Source organism: Lissotriton helveticus, chromosome 1_2 (genome assembly GCF_964261635.1).
Source record: "Lissotriton helveticus chromosome 1_2, aLisHel1.1, whole genome shotgun sequence".
NCBI classification, from domain to species: domain Eukaryota; kingdom Metazoa; phylum Chordata; class Amphibia; order Caudata; family Salamandridae; genus Lissotriton; species Lissotriton helveticus.
The window spans coordinates 59,512,702-59,530,921 of record NC_136058.1 but is presented as its reverse complement, the minus strand read 5'-3'; the positions used below and the strand labels follow the sequence as shown (position 1 = coordinate 59,530,921).

The following is an 18,220-nucleotide window of genomic DNA, read 5'->3' as shown; positions in this document are numbered from 1 at the left end:
GAGGGGGCTAACAGCGGAAGGGATATATATCGCCACAAATTACTCTCAACAAAGCAAATTGGGTCACCCTCACGGAAGGTTTTGAATAATTCCTTATTCCATTATTTTATTTCTATTTTCAAGGTGAAAATAACATCAACCCGTTTCGGCCTCCACTGCAACCTTGTTCATGATAATCATCATCAAAGGGACAACCGATCCAAGCAATGACAAACAGTGGGAAACACATGAAAACCTATGGGTGAAGAGGGCTGGCACTAAGACCACTGTCGGCTGACTAAACAACTAAAGCGGTCTGAAGCCAGACCTAAAAAAAGAAACAATAATTTACCAAATTCGAACACAGGTGTTTCACAGCCACATTTTAACATCAGAGTTTTCAGTGAACAGAGACTTATGTTGCCAGTATACAAATTGCACATTCCACTCAAAGTCTAAACGCTGACGGTCGTTCTTGTCCTCATAGCAACTACAAAACATTAACATGGATAATACCACATATTCTCCCTCACGCACGACTGATCACATGCTAAGAATTTAACACAATAAAACATACATTTTGGCATGAGATAGGCCACCTGAACTTAGGACAAACCTGTTTATCTGAAAAATTAAGAATTGAAAAAATAAAATAAACAGCAAAGCTTACCTTATATTTATACCCTGTTTATATATTTTACATGCATCAGAAGGCAGAATTCGGGAAAGTAAAGGCACTGCATGTATAAAAGGAAAGGAAACATTTAGGTCACTTTCTTCAATTGTGCTTCAAGTAAAGAAAACAATTGAAAAGGACTAACATTTGACTGTCCCTTTAGCAGGATCAGAATGCATGGCTGTCAGACAAGACTTCATTTCTTCCATACATGTTCCATTTTTATGCTCAGAAGATACTCAAATAGTAAAAGTTGATAATTCACAAAATGCACCCAACATTCTATCACCACATATCCTTTACATGTCATTAAATAACATCAATAGATTTAAAAATAAAGATTTATAATTTAAGAATTCATACAAGGCATGCAGTTTAAGCAGATTCTAAAAGGTAATTGTGTTTAATCATAAATGTTTTTTCTGTAAATATTAAGACATGCCCTACACAGCAGCTACACACCTACTACACAGCACATATACAAGTTAATACTCAAGCAGTACTCAGAAAACCGTTATTGACGTTTACTTCAGTACGCACTTAAAGCCGGATTACGAGTACGGAAGTCCATAGGACCGCCGTACTCGGTGTGCTGTGGAAGGAACCGCCGCATTGGCAGTCCGGCGCCATATTTTGAGTGCGGCGGTCACCCCTCCACTATACCACTTCAACCGCTAGAGACCCGTGCACACTGGCGCTGCGGTCAGAGGCTCCAATATGCTTGGCAGTGTCGCTGCGGCAACGCCAAGCATATCTGGAGTTTCCTCACTGCCACAGTTTTCATTGTGGTGAGGCCGCCATCAAAACTGTGGCGGTGAGGAAACGCAGAGGGCCCTAGATGGCCCCCTGTTGCCTCAGGGCCAAGGGGTGCCTGCAGGGGGCACATGTTATGCACCCATGTGGGCATTCACCCCCTGTTCCAGTACGGCCGGCATGGACAGTAAAGTCCAGGACGTGCTAGAATGGCCTTTGGCACTCCCATGGTGGTGCTTTTTCATAGGCACTGCCACAGGAACACCAAAGGACCCCACCACCGCCGGTAAGACCAGGAGATTACTTGTAATCTGGCAGGTGGCCAGCAGTCAAGTTTGGTGGCCCTGGAGCAGGGTGCTGGCGTGGCGTTCCGCTCCAGGACCGCCAAACTCGTAGTCAGGCCCTTCGTACCTTTAAACTTTCAAGTATTTATTTGTGTTTCCATGTCATATTTTGCAAGACACACTGTGTTGTACCAAGGGGAAAAAAAAATAACCAAACATTTTAAAAAAAAAGAAAAATGTGAAACAGTACTTTTTGCCTACACTTGCATCCAAATAATGCTTTCAAAAATTCTAGAAATAAATTGGATTCAACGAAAAACATAGGCTATTTTCATGATTTTACATTTGCACAGATCATGCAGTACCTACAAAATAATAATAATTTCAGGATAAGGGTGGGTAGATCAGAATCCCAAGGAAGTGATGACACTGTCTGCAGAAATCCAGACATGGATCCAAAGGTGGGACAAGAACTGTGGACCTACTCTGACGATACAAGGTGCACTAACAGCTGGAGTCAAGTAGCAAGCAATAACCTGATGTAACCACTGCTGAAGACCATCCCTTTCAAAATCTTCACACAAGTCACAAAGATAAATCTGGGACAGATAAATCTCATCTTGTAATTGGGCACACACATGAACAAGGTGGGCGAGCCAGCATTTCACTATAACCAGAGCAAGAGAATGTACATGCACATTTGTAATAAACCAGTCACGGAAGGTGGACAATATAAAAAAAAAAATCGATGGGATAGTTTGATAAATAGAACGCAAGACTTCTATTCATTCTGAGCTTGGGAGCAGTTAAAGCTCACTATCTCTCTGCAAACAGTAGCAGCAGGAGAGATTTCAAATAAAACAGTCCTCAAAATTCATTTATCACCCCATTTGGTCCCTTTTTCTAGCCACCCTATCTACCCGCCAAGTATAATTTGAATCCTCTAAGTTTTTCTTCAATCTGATCCCTGTGGAAGGAAAAGGGCATAGTACACCTCCCAACACTGTTGAAACAAGAAATCCTTAAGCTGAAGTCAGAGGTCTGCATGCCCCTGTTTTGCTGGGAGTTTTTTCCATTGTTTAATGTGGAAATAGCATTCGGTTTCCAGCCACAAAGTACACATTTATTTGTCACTGCTGTCAGGATACAGATAACTTTCTACCCGTTAGAGCAGCCCGATTCCAAATGCCAAAGAGAGAGAAATGTCTGTACAGAACATCAGTCCGCATTAATCTCTGGATATATCCATGTATTTTATTTTCAAATGACAACATCCTAAAAATGTGGCCCGCATACCTTTCCAACCACACTTCCTCCAACATAATACAAAACTTTCATTCTATTGACAGGTTTGGTTGGAGACTCAAAAGCCTCTAATGACCATCCTCTACTGGACTCCATCCGTAATGAGGAAGAAGTCATTTGGTGAGCCGCACAAAGACAGTGGTCCTTTCCCAAACCTGGCATGCTCATGCCAAAATGTTTTGCAAGGAGATTTTCGGGAGAGGATCATAATATATAGAAACCAAGGCCCTTATTAACAGCTGCCTGGAGCTGTATTCCCAGGAGGGATACTGGTCCGGGGATCTATGAATTTTCCAGTGTCTCCAGTTCCAAAATTATCAGGTACATGAACATACCTCTCAATAATTTCAGGCACATACTCCTCAGAGAAGCTGTGGGGCAGCTGCTTCGCCTTGCAACCACATGCCCGCAATTCTGAAGGTAATTGAATATGCTACTTACCAGTATGCATCTGTTTTTGGCATGTAGGGCTGCTAACATTCATATCTTAGCATTAGATCGCCGCCTAGTGTTGGGTCCGGATGATCGCACATTGTTGTCCTGGAAGAGTCTTCGAAGTATCCTGAGATAGGTGGCTCCTCCCCTGGACTACAGTGCGCATGGGCATCGGCTCCATCCCCAGATTGTTTTTCGCCATTGTGGCAGAAGATGGAGTGAAAAGTGTAAAGGATGTCCATGCTAATAAGTGAATACAATAGTATATCTGCAGCTGCGACAGGCACCGGGGAGGAGGGTGGGCGATTTGAATGTTAGCAGCCCTACATGCCAAGAACAGATGCATACTGGTAAGTAGCATATTCAGTTCGAGGCATGTGGGCTGCTAAATTCATATCTTAGCATAGAATACATAGCAGTCCCTCCATTAGCGGCGGTTGCCCGTGCCAGCTGCAGAAACCTGAAAGAGTGTCTTGAGAACAGCCTGTCCTACAGCAGCTTGCTGCTTGGAATGTACGTCAACACAGTAGTGTTTTGTAAAGGTATGTGGTGTAACCCACGTGGCTGCTCTGCAAATATCCTCTAAAGGAATGTTTCCCAGGAAAGCCATGGATGCCCCCAGTTTGCGTGTGGAGTGCGCCCTTGGGGGTATCGTTAAAGTGCGCTTGGCCTTTTGATAACATATTTGGATGCACTTAACAATCCACCTGGCTATTCCTGCTTTGGAAATAGGGTTGCCTTTGTGTTGTGGTGCGAAGGCAACAAAAAGTTGTTTTGTCTTTCTAAACGGTTGTGTCCTGTCCATGTAGTACATCAACGCCCTCCGTACGTCTAACGTATGGAGCATTCTTTCCGCCACCGTTTGTGGGTTTTGGAAGAATGCCGGTAAGTCAATAGTTTGGTTGAGATGAAACTGTGACACCACCTTCGGAAGGAATTTGGGGTTAGTACGTAGCACTACCCTATTTGGATGAATCTGAATGAATGGCTCTTGGATTGTGAGCGCTTGCAGCTCACTAACACGCCGTAGCGACGTGATAGCGATTAGGAAAGCTACTTTCCACGTTAGGAACTGGAGTTCACACGAGTGCAGTGGCTCAAAAGGTGGTCCCATTAGTCTGGTGAGGACCACATTGAGGTTCCACACCGGAGCTGGTGGTGTTCTTGGGGGAATGACTCGCTTCAGACCTTCAAGGAAAGCCTTAATGGCAGGCACTCTGAAGACAGAGAGATGCTGCCTGTTCTGAAGATAAGCCGCTATGGCGGATAGATGTATCCGAATGGAAGTGTACGCTAGATTGCACTTGTAAAGATGCAACAGATAGCAAATGATGTTAGGGATAGATGCATCAAGCGGGTTGATGTCATTGGCTGTACAGTAAATGACAAAACGCTTCCATTTCGCAGCATAGCATGCTCTGGTAGTCGGCTTCCTAGCCTCCTTGATGATGTCCATGCATTCCGGAGGCAGGTTAAGGTAGCCAAACTCTAGGACTTCAGGAGCCAGATTGCCAGGTTGAGCTGTTGCGGATCTGGATGCTGAATTTCTCCATGGTTCTGCGTCAAAAGACTGGGCGTGAGGCGTAGTCTTTGATGCGGCACCACTGAGAGTTCGAGGAACGTGGTGTACCATGCTTGGCGCGCCCACGTTGGAGCAACTAGGATGAGAGTCATCGCGTGCTGCCTTAGCTTTCTCGCGACCAGCGGTATCAGAGGGGCTGGCGGAAAAGCGTACGCAAATTTGCCTGACCAGTTCATCCATATCGCATTGCCCTGCGACTGTGGGTGAGGGAACCTGGCGGCAAAGTGTTGGCATTTTGCGTTTTCTTTTGTGGCAAACAGGTCTATCTCTGGATGACCCCACTGCTGGAAGTACGGGTGGAGTACAGATGGGTGCAACTCCCACTCGTGCATTTGATGGCTGTATCTGCTGAGCAGATCCGCCATCTGATTGTCCTTGCCCGGGAGGTGTTCCGCCATGAGGAAAATGTTCCTCTGAATGGCCCACTTCCACATGCCCTGAGCCAGATGAGACAGCTGTGGCGAGTGGGTGCCCCCCTGTTTTTGAATGTAGTACATCGCGGTCATGTTGTCCGTCCGGACTAACACTACCTTGTTGCACAGATGTACAATGAAGGACTTGAGTGCCATGAAGATTGCCATCAGTTCCAGATAGTTGATGTGCATCTTCTGTTGCTGCGTCGTCCATAGTCCCTGCACTGTGTAAGTGAGCAGATGAGCTCCCCATCCCTGGAGAGATGCGTCCGTTGTCAGGATAATTTGTGGCACTGGCTCCTGGAACAGTCGGCCCTTGCAAAGGTTGTGTGGAGTCCACCAATGCAGAGAGTCGTATGCCCGACTCGTAACCAACACTAGGTCTGTCAATTGTCCCTGAGCCTGTGTCCACTGATTTGCTAAGCATTCCTGGAGCGGACGCATATGCAACCGTGCGTGCGGGACTATGAAGATGCAGGAGGCCATCATGCCAATCAACTGCATGAACACTCTCGCTGGGAGTGAGTGTTGTGGTCTGAACCTCTGGATTAGAGACTGCATGCTGTCTATCCTGACTTGGTTTGGCTGAGCCATGGCCGTCAGGGTATTGATCGTCGCACCTAGAAACTGCCGGACATGTGCCGGCTGAAGATGCGACTTTGGGTAGTTCAACGAGAAGCCCAGATCGTGAAGGAGGTGAATGGTAGTTGACATGTCTGCGGCGCACTGTTGTTCCGACTTGGCCTGAACGAGCCAGTCGTCTAGGTAGGGGTAGACATGAATGTTCTGCCTCCGGAGGTGCGCTGCTACTGTCGCCAGACACTTGGTAAACACTCTTGGTGCTGTGGTCACTCCGAAGGGTAGGACCTTGAACTGATAATGCTTGCCTTGTATAGTGAATCTGAGGTATTTCCTGTGGGACGGGTGTAGTGGAATGTGGAAATAAGCATCCTTGAGATCTAAGGTTGCTAAGAAGTCCCCTTGGTTTAACAAGGGAAGAATTTGTTGCAGTGTAAGCATATGGAAGTGTTCTGATAGTATGTACAGGTTGAGGGGACGTAGATCCAGAATGGGTCTGAGAGATTTGTCCTTCTTTGGAATAAGGAAGTACAGGGAATACACCCCTGTGCCTTCCTCTCCCACCGGCACGAGCTCGATTGCGTCTTTTTGCAGCATCACCACTACTTCCTGCTGCAATAAAAGCAAGTGCTCTGCGGACATAGGCCTTTGCCTTGGCGGGATGTTGGGTGGAGTGGATTTCAACTCTAGGCAATAACCATACTGGACTAGTTGTCGCACCCACCTGTCCGTGGTGATGTTTCTCCAGACGGGCAGGAAGTGCTGCAGTCTCCCCCCGACAGGTGTTAAGTGGTCGGGGGGCAGCGACAGAGAGTCACTGTTTGCTTGGGGTAGAGGAGCGGGAGCTGTTGTTTCCTCTGCCGCGACCTCTGTTGCTGTTATTCCTGTAACCTCCCTTGTTCTGTTTCGTGAACGAGGATTGTGCTCCACCTTTTGAGAACTGAGATTGTTGACCCATTTGTCCTCTGGTGACTCCACGTACACCTGAGCGACGAAAATTGCTGCCACGAAACTGTTGTGACTGTAGGGCCCCCATGGACTTAGCAGTTTCTGTGTCTTTTTTTATTTTTTCTAGGGTGGTGTCAACATCTGGACCAAACAGACTATCAGGATTGACTGGCTGATTAAGAATGGTTGTCTGAATATCTGGTTTAAACCCCGAGATGCGGAGCCACGCCTGTCGTCTCAGCATAACGCTAGTGTTCATAGCTCTAGCAGCTGTGTCTGCGGCGTCAAGTGCACACTTGATGGCTGCGTTTGAGATTAGCTTCCCTTCCTCAATAAGCAGTTTGGTGCCTTCTTGGAACTTTGGAGGCAGGTGTTGTATAACCTGTTCTAGGGTGTCGTAATGCGCCCTATCGTAACGTGCTAAGAGTGCTTGTGTATTGGCAATGCGCCAAAAGTTTGCGGCCTGCGCAGCTACTCTTTTGCCCCCTGCCTCTAGCACTTTGGACTCCTTATCCGGGGGAGGAGCTTCACCCGTCGTCTGGGAGTTGGCACGTTTCCTGGCATTGGCGACCACAAGAGAGTCCAGTGGCAACTGTCCCCGAATGTATGCGGGGTCTGCAGGTGCAGGTCTGTACTTCTTTTCAATGCGTGGATTGACCACTCGTGCTCTGGTAGGCTCCTTAAATATATCCCCAGCATGCTTGAGGACTCCTTTAAGCATAGGCAGCGTCTTTACTGTCCTTTCAGAGACTGAAAATGTGTCGAAAAGGAAGTCTTCCTCTATCGGGTCAGCATGCATGTCCACATCATGATTGGCCGCTGCCCTCTCAATTAGCGCATGAAAACCTGCTGAATCCTCAGTTGGTGATGCACGTGCATTAAAAAGTTGCGGGTCCTGCCCCACACTTTGGGTGCCCTGGTCACCAGTGTCATCATATGAATCCGGTTGTGCATCTGGGTCATTGATAGGGAAATTGTATTGCTCGTCCTCATCATACCCCTCACCCGCAGAGTGTTCTGGTGAGGGAGTAGGGCTCCGTCTCGGAGGAGGCTGGATTGGTTCCATGAGGCCTGAAGCGTCAAGGGGCACCCTTTTCTTTTTCAGTGGGATGACATATGAGTCCACTGACTCTGAAGATATTTTTCTCTTATAGAGGGTCAATTTGCCTGTGTCAGCGTCGATGAAATGCTCTGAATCATCCTCTGATTCGAGTACCCGGCGTGGAAGTGGGCCAGCCGGTGAAGAAACCGTCTTCTTCGGTGCCGATTTGGTGGAAAAGGCTTTTGGCGCCTCCTTTGGCGGCAAAATAAAGAGAAGTTTGCCAGAAGGCTTTGCTGGAATGTCCTTTTGCGCCTGCGGCGATGATATCGGAGCCGACGGAGCAGAGGCCTTCTCCCTGATTCTCTGTAGTGATGCGGCGATGAGGGACGCCTCACTCTCAGTTGGTTTTGGCGCCGACGAGGATGTTTTGACCTTTCCCTCGGATCCGACGTCTTTGTGGGCCTTGTGGGCTTTCGACGCGGATCCCGCTGTCACCGACCCCGAGTCCTGGGACCGGTGCGCAGACGTGCCAGTCTTCGATCCGTGCGCCTGCGTAGACTCCGTGGAGCCGGCCTTGGCGTGCTTGGACGGCGGCGCCGCTGTTGACCCGTGCCGACCATCTTTCTTAGAGGACCCCTCCTCTGGCGTCGATTTTGAATGTGCAGCAGCGGAATCGACGGACTTCTTCGACTTCTGCGGACCGGAGGTCGACGGAGTCGATGGAGTAGCGGGTACAGTCGTTTTCGCCGGCACGGCAGCCATCTTAGGGACACTCGAGTCCTTAAGTTTCGGTTTCGTTTTCGGGTCGGCCATTTTAGATGTAGTCGATCCCGATGCTTTCGGTTTCGGTTTCGATACAGTCTGCTCAGCAAGTAAGTCCGTGGCCGGGCCAGAAGGCGGGGCTGTGGCTTGCGGCATTGGGTCTTGGGTAAGGCCTACAGGCGATCCCGTGACCCGGTCGGTATCCTCGAAACCTTCAGAGCTCGTCCCCTGAGCTATCCGCCGCGGCCCCATAAATCACTTCGTCGTCTCCTACCTCGTCGACGTATTGAAGGCCTTGACCCACGACTCCGTCGTCGTCTACCGGATCCGCCTCGACCTCCGTCTCGGGTGGGGAGATTTGAAGATGATGACCCTGGTCCTCCTCATCTTGGTCGCCGAAGATGTTTTCCGGATCCGGGGCCGCTTGTCTAGCTTCCATGCGCACCGCGCGCCGAAGCTTGAGAGTCTTCTTAGACCGGAACCGTGCACAGGCCTTGCACTTGCCGTCGTCGTGGTCAGGCGAAAGGCATTTGTTACAGACGGGGTGTAGATCGATGTGTGGGTACTTGGACCCACAGAGCGGGCAGTACTTAAACGGGCTCCGCTCCATGTTCAGAAAAGTTTTGCAGTCGTGCCGCGATGAGAAGGCCTCAAAGTCCGAAGAGCGAAAGAAAACTCCGCTTATTCCGGCTCCAAGAGACGGAAGACTCGAGACCGTGCGCAGACAATACAGACGCAAAAAAGCGAGGCCTTTTGGCCGCTAAGAGTTAGTTTTTCTCGGTTTCGACAGAAAGACGTCGAGACCACATCCGAACCCAATGGCGGAAAAAAACAATCTGGGGATGGAGCCGATGCCCATGCGCACTGTAGTCCAGGGGAGGAGCCACCTATCTCAGGATACTTCGAAGACTCTTCCAGGACAACAATGTGCGATCATCCGGACCCAACACTAGGCGGCGATCTAATGCTAAGATATGAATTTAGCAGCCCACATGCCTCGAACGCCTATTTTTGATATATTTATAAAAGTGTGTGCGGTAACTAGGATTGCTTGCAAAGATCTTCAAATATCCTCATCTCTTCCACTCTTATTTCACTGGGAGTGTTAAGCATTAATATTTAGGGGCTGAACCCTAAAACAGTTTGTGTTGGCTCGAATCCGTGCTATTGCTTATTTCAACAATAAGTCATGTTCAATGTGGAGAATCTCAAGGAAGTCAGGCTGCTATCCTTTAAGTCGTGGTATGTCTACCTCTGGGTCAGAATAAAACAAAATGAGGTTCTGTTTTTAGGTTGACAGCTACAGTTTTCAGATTTCGTTTTTTACAATCCTGTCCATCACCACCCAAGCCAGTGACATGTTTTGTATAATGCATTTACCCAAGAAATGTAACTGGGATGCTTCATTACACTGGTGGAAGGTCAGGAGAGCTAAGCCCCCATAAACACCCGTTATATAAAGTATACTCCTACGAATTCAGGCTCCACACATGGGCACTCTGAACAGGGGGTTATCTCCTTCATGTGGGCCAACTCTTGTTTAGCTATATGGAGAGGCACGGAAATATGTATTAAATTCACAGGTGCAGGTTCATTCTTATAGTGTCTGTTTGTTGCTAAACATTTACGGAAGTCACTTTAAAACTATAACGTGTGGGCCTCGTACTTTCTTGGAGTGAAGTCCTTTCAAGATCTAACAATTTCTCCTCCATAAAGCAAACCCTTCCCAAGTATGTCAATATTTCAGAATCCTGGAGATCATTCAGGTCAGCATTCTTCAAGTTTAAATAGAATTAGAGGAAGGCCTATGCTTTCTTTCAATGGACTAATTGGAGGGGGTCCCCTCCGGGCTAGGAGCCACGGCGCTTTGGTTGCCTTCACCTGTCTAGGGCTGAGCTGCTGTGTTGGGAACTGGTCTCCCATATCAACTTGTTCATAATCTCTGTGCAGCATGTATACTAAGGCTTTCTCTGTTTCAGCTAACTCTAACCTGGCTAAGTTCTGCCTGGCTCAACTGAAGTTCCTCCCAATTTCCCACATCGGCTGTTAATTGTTGCGCTTCTAGGTTCTGGATCAGGGATTTAAGATTTCAATGTTCTCTATAGTCTTTATTCTTTTCTGATGAGTGAATTCAATTATGTACTCTGTAGGACTACCTTAAGTGTCCCACAACACTACATTATGGACTACTCCAGATGAGACACCTATGTCAGCATACACTGCAGTGTTTTTCTTTCTTTTTACTGTGCCCACAAACTGAAGGTCTTTAACCCCTTCAGCGCTAATGACAAAGCCAGCTCGTCATGGGCGTTACCTGCGCTAAGCGGATGACGAGCTGGCTTTGTCATAAACAGGCCATTTTTTAAATTCCAGCGCACAGCGGGAAAACGCGGTAGGGGTTAAGCAAACTGTTGTTAAAGCCCCAGCAAAGGTATGTATCCGGGTGAAGGAGGTAGGAGTATTTGGCGGTCTGAAAGTAAAATGCTTGAAGAGAACATTTAGATCCCACTCTTGGAGACTGCATTGTATTCTTTCCACAAAGAACTTTATATCGGTCTGCTAACAAGGCAGTGCTCCTCAAGTTTCAGAGTAGATAAAAGCTCTAGCTTAAATTTTACATTCCAACCTACACCAGTGGCCAATCTTTTACATTTCATTCTAGATATTTATAGAAATCCCTGGCAGAATGATTCAAACAATGGGACTTCATCCATGAACACTTTCCAGTTCAGATTCTCCTCGCATGATTGGTTCTAACTTGTGTTATGACGCTTTCAGTTATCAATGCTCTCTATGCAACATGTCAATTGGGATTATGACTCCACTGGTATGAAGAAAAAAAAATGATATGCAGGTTTGTTTTGATCTGTCCACATATTGCTGCCATTATCTTGCAGATCATTTACCTTGTCACTTTCTTAGCATTTACATTACTCACACATTACAAGGCACAAGCTGCACATTGAAAAAAATATGTTTTTCACTTCAACAACAATAATATGCTGCTGTTAACAGTACAGCATGCCCAGATAATTTTTCAGCCCCTCCTACTCTAGAATGACAGCCCTAGAAGTAATAATGTCACCACATTAGATTAAATTACAAACCATCATTACATCTTACCCCAGCTTTGAAAATCCCAGTGAAGCTCTAGATAAAAATCTCCCAGCTGTGAAAAAGAAAAACAAGGGATAAACATGCACAATTTAGCTTTAATACAAATAGACAAAAGCAACTGATGAAAATGGAGTAACTATGCCTTGCCACATTATGCTGAGTAAATTGTGCTTAGTTACAGGACTTTGGACTCAATATGTAATCTAGTTAGTCACTTTTGTATTCTGAACAGTCAAATGAAAGTGTTACGGCATAGCCAACCATAACTTGCAATCAAAAATATATAATGCAAAATACCTCTTTGAGGGCATTCAATAGTCGTGGTCGTTTTTCTTCCACACTTTCTCTGGATTGTTGCTTCAACTTTCTTAAAAGTGCTGTAACTAAAATTTAACAATTAAAAATCTCGATTTCCACTGCAAACGCTCATGTTTTTCTTTCTAGTTTACTTATCGTTGAATGGGAACCCTTTCCACATCTGTAATAGCAGTATTTAGATTGTAGTATATCAACTCTTATTTCAAAGAGGTACATCTTAAATTATTATATAAAATCACGTCAGATGCACTGCTAGGACCATCTAAATTGACTTAAGACGGATATGAAAATGACATTTTGGTGATAATCCTGTTCATTCTGTAGCGAAAAGCCGCTTATCTGGCCTATCTAATTTGCAAATCGGTAGTAAATCTTATAAAATATTTGCTCAAAGCAATAGAATCTTACCACACAATTAACTTTTCTTTTTTATATTTATCAAAAATATTTTATAATTATTTTTATTTTCAAACATTTAAAATTCAGTTTTATAAACATCACAGTTATGACATAACGTGAAATCATTATATTATTCAAGCAAAAGAAGGACCAAAACATTTTTTTCACCTTTTGCAAACTGAGAAAGATATTTACATTGACCCCCAATATAAACTCATCACACTTCCATTCACTCCAATCATACTACTCATACTCACCAACTACCATACCACACAATAAGTTCACCAGTTTTTTTTTTTCACAACAAATTTTATTGGTAGGATCAAGCAAGAAATACGCGTGGTTCCCCACAGTCAGGAGAACACCACCAAGCATCATGTCACTATTTCAGTACAGGACCAAGTGTCTAACCAAGCAGTCAAGAAAAGACAGATATATAGGAACAGCACTATGCCTTCTCCCACCCTTAGAAACCCCAACTACCCACTCCTCCCAACTCCATCCCAATGTCCCACCCCCACCCCTTTGCACGTGTGTATAAATCGCCGCTGTGTCTCATCATGATAGAAGATTCGTAGCACAATGCAAGAACTAGCCAATAACATAATTCTAGAGGTCTTCCTCCAGTTCCGCTGGAGGGTCAAGAGTCAGCCCCCTATACTCAGCCCACCTCTTCCATATCCTGAAATGTTTGCGGGGGCAACCGCGTGCTTCGAAGATCGGCCGTTCCAGGCCCATGCAAAAGTCTAGTTCGGCCTTCCAAGCACACAGGGGGGGGCCCTCACATCTTTCCAAGCCCGGGCCAGGTCTCTTTTGGCCACCACCAGGCCCAGGAGCAGCAGGTGTCGTTTATATATGTTTCCACCAACCCCCTCTAAGATGTGGAGCAGGCCTAGTCGATGGGTGCGAGGAAGAGTCCAACGCAGTACTTCCGACAGGCAGCCCCACACACCCCTCCAGAAACCTACCAGCCTCGGGCACGACCATAACGTATGAAGCAAACCGCCCACTGCATTCCCGCAGCGCAAACATTCCGGGGACTCAATCAAGCCAGCCTTCCACAGTCGTTCACGGGTGAAGTAGGCCCTATGGAGAATTTTGAACTGGATTAGCCTAAACCGCATAGCAATAGCTGCTCCCCTAGGGGACTCCAGAGCCTCCCTCCAGTCATCTTCGTCAAGGGGGCCAACATCAGCTTCCCAAGTCGCCTTTAACGGAAGAAGGGTGGAGGAGCAATGAGTGACCAAAGTCTGATAGATGCGAGAGACTTTCTTATCTCCCAGATCCCCCATAAAGACTTTCGCCTCAATGGGACTAAAATCGGGAAGGGAATCCAAGTTGACAATGCTGGGCATCAGTGCGTGGCGAAGTTGTAAATACCGAAATAATTGGGACTGGGGCATATCGAACTCAACTCTAAGTGCCTGAAAGGACTTGAGCGTCGTTCCGGACATCACATTGCCCAGTCGCGAAATCCCAATCGCATCCCAGCCGTCGAATCCTGTTAAGGCCGACAACTCAGGTAAGAGACCATTATGCCACAGCGGTGTCTCCGCGGTCAAGCGACCCCACCAGCCCATACGGCGCAAGGCCTGTCTCCATATGGCAAAAACGAGGCAAGTTACCCTCGGCAGACCCCGCCGCAAGCGGGCCGAGTAAAGGACTGTGTGGAGCGTGTTGTCGCCCATCAATGAGCGTTCCAAGGCATAGGCCGGATCCCCTCCGTCGCTATACCACCAGTCGTTTAGGATGAGCAGGTGAGCGGCCTGGTAATAGGATAACAGGTCTGAAGTGGCCAGGCCTCCGCAATAAGTGGACAAGAAGCACGTACGAAGTGCCACTCTGGCCGTCCCCCCAGCCCATAGAAAACGGCCTAAGATCGAATTAACCTGCCGGAACCACTGGGGTGCAATCGGATAGGGATGATTCTGCAACTGGTAGAGGAGACGTGGGAGTGCCACCATCTTAAAAATTGCGGACCTGCCAAATATACAGAGGGGCATTCGAGACCAAGTCTTGTCATCTGACTGTACTCGATCCCAAACTGACACGACATTGCGCTCCCAAGCAACGTCCGCCGATCTCGACAGGAACACCCCCAAATATTTTAGGCCGTGCGTAACCACCTGTAGCCCCAGCGATCTGTCACATCGCCCCCATCCAGCACCCAGAGGGTGGATTTACGCAGATTCAAATAGAGACCTGAGACTTCCCCAAATATTTGCATAATTTCCAATACGCGCGGTCCCGAGCGTTGCAGATCGGTAAGAAAGAAGAGGACATCATCCGCGTAAAGCGCTATCCTATCAGTTAAGCTGTCATTCCATACAAACCCCCGCATTTGCGCATCTATACGTACCCAGGCAGCCAGCGGCTCCATAAGTAGAGCAAAGAGATAGGGGGAGAGCGGGCATCCCTGTCGAGTCCCTCGACCAATTGGGAACGTCTCCGATACCGCCCCTGCAAACCGCACCAAGGCCGTACTGTCAGTGTATAGTAGCCTGATATAGGACAGGAAAACCGGGCCTAGATTTAGTCGGGGCAATAGTGCAAAGAGATATGTCCAGCTGACAGAGTCAAAGGCTTTATTAATGTCCGCTAGCAACAAAGCCGCCCGCTCCCCTGTGGCTCCCATTGCGTCAATCGCCGCCTGTGCGCGTCTGATGTTGTGTCGCGTCGCTCTATGAGGCATGAACCCGGCCTGATCCGGATGCACTAGGTCTGTTATATGCGGGGACAAACGATTCGCTAGAGCTTTAGCCAGAACTTTGGCCTCAAAATTGAGTAAGGAAATGGGGCGATATGAGTCATGCCTCTCCGGGGGTCTACCTGGCTTCTGAAAGACCACGATTTCGGCATGTCTCCAGTCCCGGGGCAGTGTGCCTTGTTCACGCGCAGTCTCAAGCGCGCGGTGATAGTGGGGCCCCAGCTGTACATGAAACTTTGTAAAGAACTCACTCGGGTAGCCACTTGGGCCAGGGGCCTTCCCAGTATTAAGCTGTCCCAGGGCATCGCCTAGTTCCTCAGCCGTAAGGGGCGCATCTAGGGCCATCCTGGTTTCCTCAGACACTGCCTTGGGGGGCAGGTCCTCAATAAATGTAGCCACCTCGTCAGCGGACAGACGGTCGCATGGGGCGTATTGGGAAAGTTCACCAGTTTTGATTTTGGTTATTTCTTCTTTTTTGGTTTGGTCTTGGATAACGATCTCAGATGCTTGTCATCTTTCACCGAAACGTACGTAGGCCATGACAAGCATCTGAGATCCTTATCCAAGAACAAACCAAAAAAGAAGAAATAACCAAATTCAAAACTGGTGAACTTATGTTGTTGGGTCAAAAAGTGGAATTAATTACTACAGTATTTTTGTATTAATGAGTAGGATTTTCTCTCTCAGATGTCTTTTTTATTATGTATTTATTTGTGTGGTATGGTAGTTGGTGAGTAGGAGTAGTATGATAGGAGTGAATGGAAGTGCGATGAGTTTATATTGGGGGGTCACTGTAAATATATTTCTCAGTTTGCAAAAAGGTGAAAAAATGTTTTGCTCCCTCTTTTGCTTGAATAATATAATGATTTCACGTTGTGTCATAACTGTGATGTTTATAAAACTGAATTTTGAATGTTTGAAAATAAAAATAATTATAAAATATTTTTGATAAACAAATATAAAAAAGAAAAGTTAATAGTGTGGTAAGATTCTATTGCTGTGAGCAAATATTTTATTAGAGTTACTACCGATTTGCAAATTAGATAGGCCAGATAAGAGGTTTTTCGCTACAGATTGTTCCTCCTTTCCCCCTCCTCTTGGGCCTCAAAGTATTAGGGGGATAACTTTGTGTCCTTATGGATAATCTGTTCATAACATTCCGTGTAAAGCAGTTGAACATGGCTGTGAGAGCACATCAATGAAAGATTATACTACACATCACCTGTAATGACCACCAAAAGGTATTGGATACAATGAGTAACATGCTAAAAGTTTATGATTTCTGTTGCTTTTCAAACTACTTGGTAACAACAGAGATGATTAATTATCAATTAAACAACTCTACTTCCTTTGCTGATGAAGATGGGTAATGGGGGAACTGCCCAATAAGGACATTCTGTGCACAGATCATCATCATGTGCATTCTCCTAGTTTCCCAGATCTTTGCTTCAGCAATGAGCAAATCCCAAGTGTGCTCAACCTAGCCACTGACCAAAAGATGACCTACGCAAGGAAACAGACTGTAGCCCTGTGGAGGGTGATAGGGCCAAATTCACACTTTAGCAATTAAAACACATTTATACCAGATTTGGCACCAAGCAGTGTTAGACAGGTTGTCTGACATATGGTCAGGCCAGTCCCATGGTAACATAGGATGAAGCAAGAGTCCGAAAGGAACACAATTTTAACAGCACATGTGCCTGAGACCTAGTTTGCAGGTGTCAACACATATCAAAGATGAAGAGCTGGGGAGTAAAGGGCGCTAACCATTCTACACCACAGTTGAACTCATTAGCACATCACTTCAGCTGTTTTCAGAAACTTCTCATTTCCATGTTAAGGCCCACTAATTCTCTGAGGAAATAATAGGGCTGGCTGTGGTCTCAAGTTCTTAGATACCTTAAAGTGAACTGGAACATCATACATTGAGAACACAGATACAAAAATCCAATAATCCCAACATGTATTGACCTGGCAGCTGAAATCAGTACAACCTGTGTGGAAAGAATTACACTCACAACCCAATACTACAAGAATTGGGTTCAAGAAAAAAACAGGGAGGACAGAATATGAGGAATCCAAAGGCCTCAAAACTCCCCACGATCAGAGAGCATTGAAAAACAAGCATTTGCAATGCAATAGGTCTCGCATTATTTAAGTTTGAGCTATTAGCATTGTAAATGGCAATCGTTTTTTGCTTTGTGCTATAGTTTTTTTTTTTACATAAAAAGCTACATATAAAATATGTTTTATTAAAGTTATTTATGCAGTATCTAAATTTTGTTTGCATAAAAGAGTATCTGTCTGTCTTTGCTTTATTTTTTTTATATCTGTACATGTCTGAATTAGCTCATATGTGCGTGAGTGCTTGTGCGGTCATATATGTAACAGTAATGAATGTAACTGCATGAACGTGTGGGTTTGTGCTTGTGTGTGTGCGCGTATTGGGGTAACTGTGCATGGTGTGGATTGCATGTTAGCATGTAACCAACTGATTTTGGCCTCAGAAGTTCACATGCCCACAATTACAGATTTCACTCACTGGATCAGGCTGAAAGCCTGAGCCAACTGAAACGCCCACCAGTAAGCTGTAACACAAAGACAAAAGACCCACGGGCATTTGAAGTTCCACATGTTTTCAGGAGTCAGCAGCCAATTTAAAACACATTTATGCAAATATGCAAAGAAAACTTCCAATCCTGCATCTGAACTTCAGTAGCACGAACAGGAAGGAGAAGCCAGACAGGACCTGCAGTGTTTAAGAAAGAAAAGTCTGAAAGTAACGGGGGGAGTGGGTGGGGTGCAAATGAATGCTGAAATAAACAATAGAGGAAAATCAGGAAATGTACTTGCTGCTCCAGAATTGAATGCAGTCATCTGTAAATGAAAAGCAATATTAAACACTATTGCATACTGGATCA

General features: G+C 46.1%; 1 protein-coding gene across 2 annotated transcripts in view; it reads right to left on the bottom strand.

Annotated features, from left to right (window-relative positions):
- ANKRD13C (ankyrin repeat domain 13C) overlaps positions 1-18,220 on the bottom strand; it is a 394,963-nt gene that overhangs the window by 279,172 nt on the left and 97,571 nt on the right. For both annotated transcript variants that reach the window (XM_078668732.1, XM_078668741.1), the window contains exons 4-6: positions 12,173-12,258; positions 11,882-11,927; positions 650-716 (exon numbers count right to left, since the gene is read on the bottom strand). In XM_078668732.1, coding sequence (XP_078524858.1) covers positions 650-716; positions 11,882-11,927; positions 12,173-12,258 — 199 coding nt within the window. The remainder of the gene's footprint in view (positions 1-649; positions 717-11,881; positions 11,928-12,172; positions 12,259-18,220) is intronic.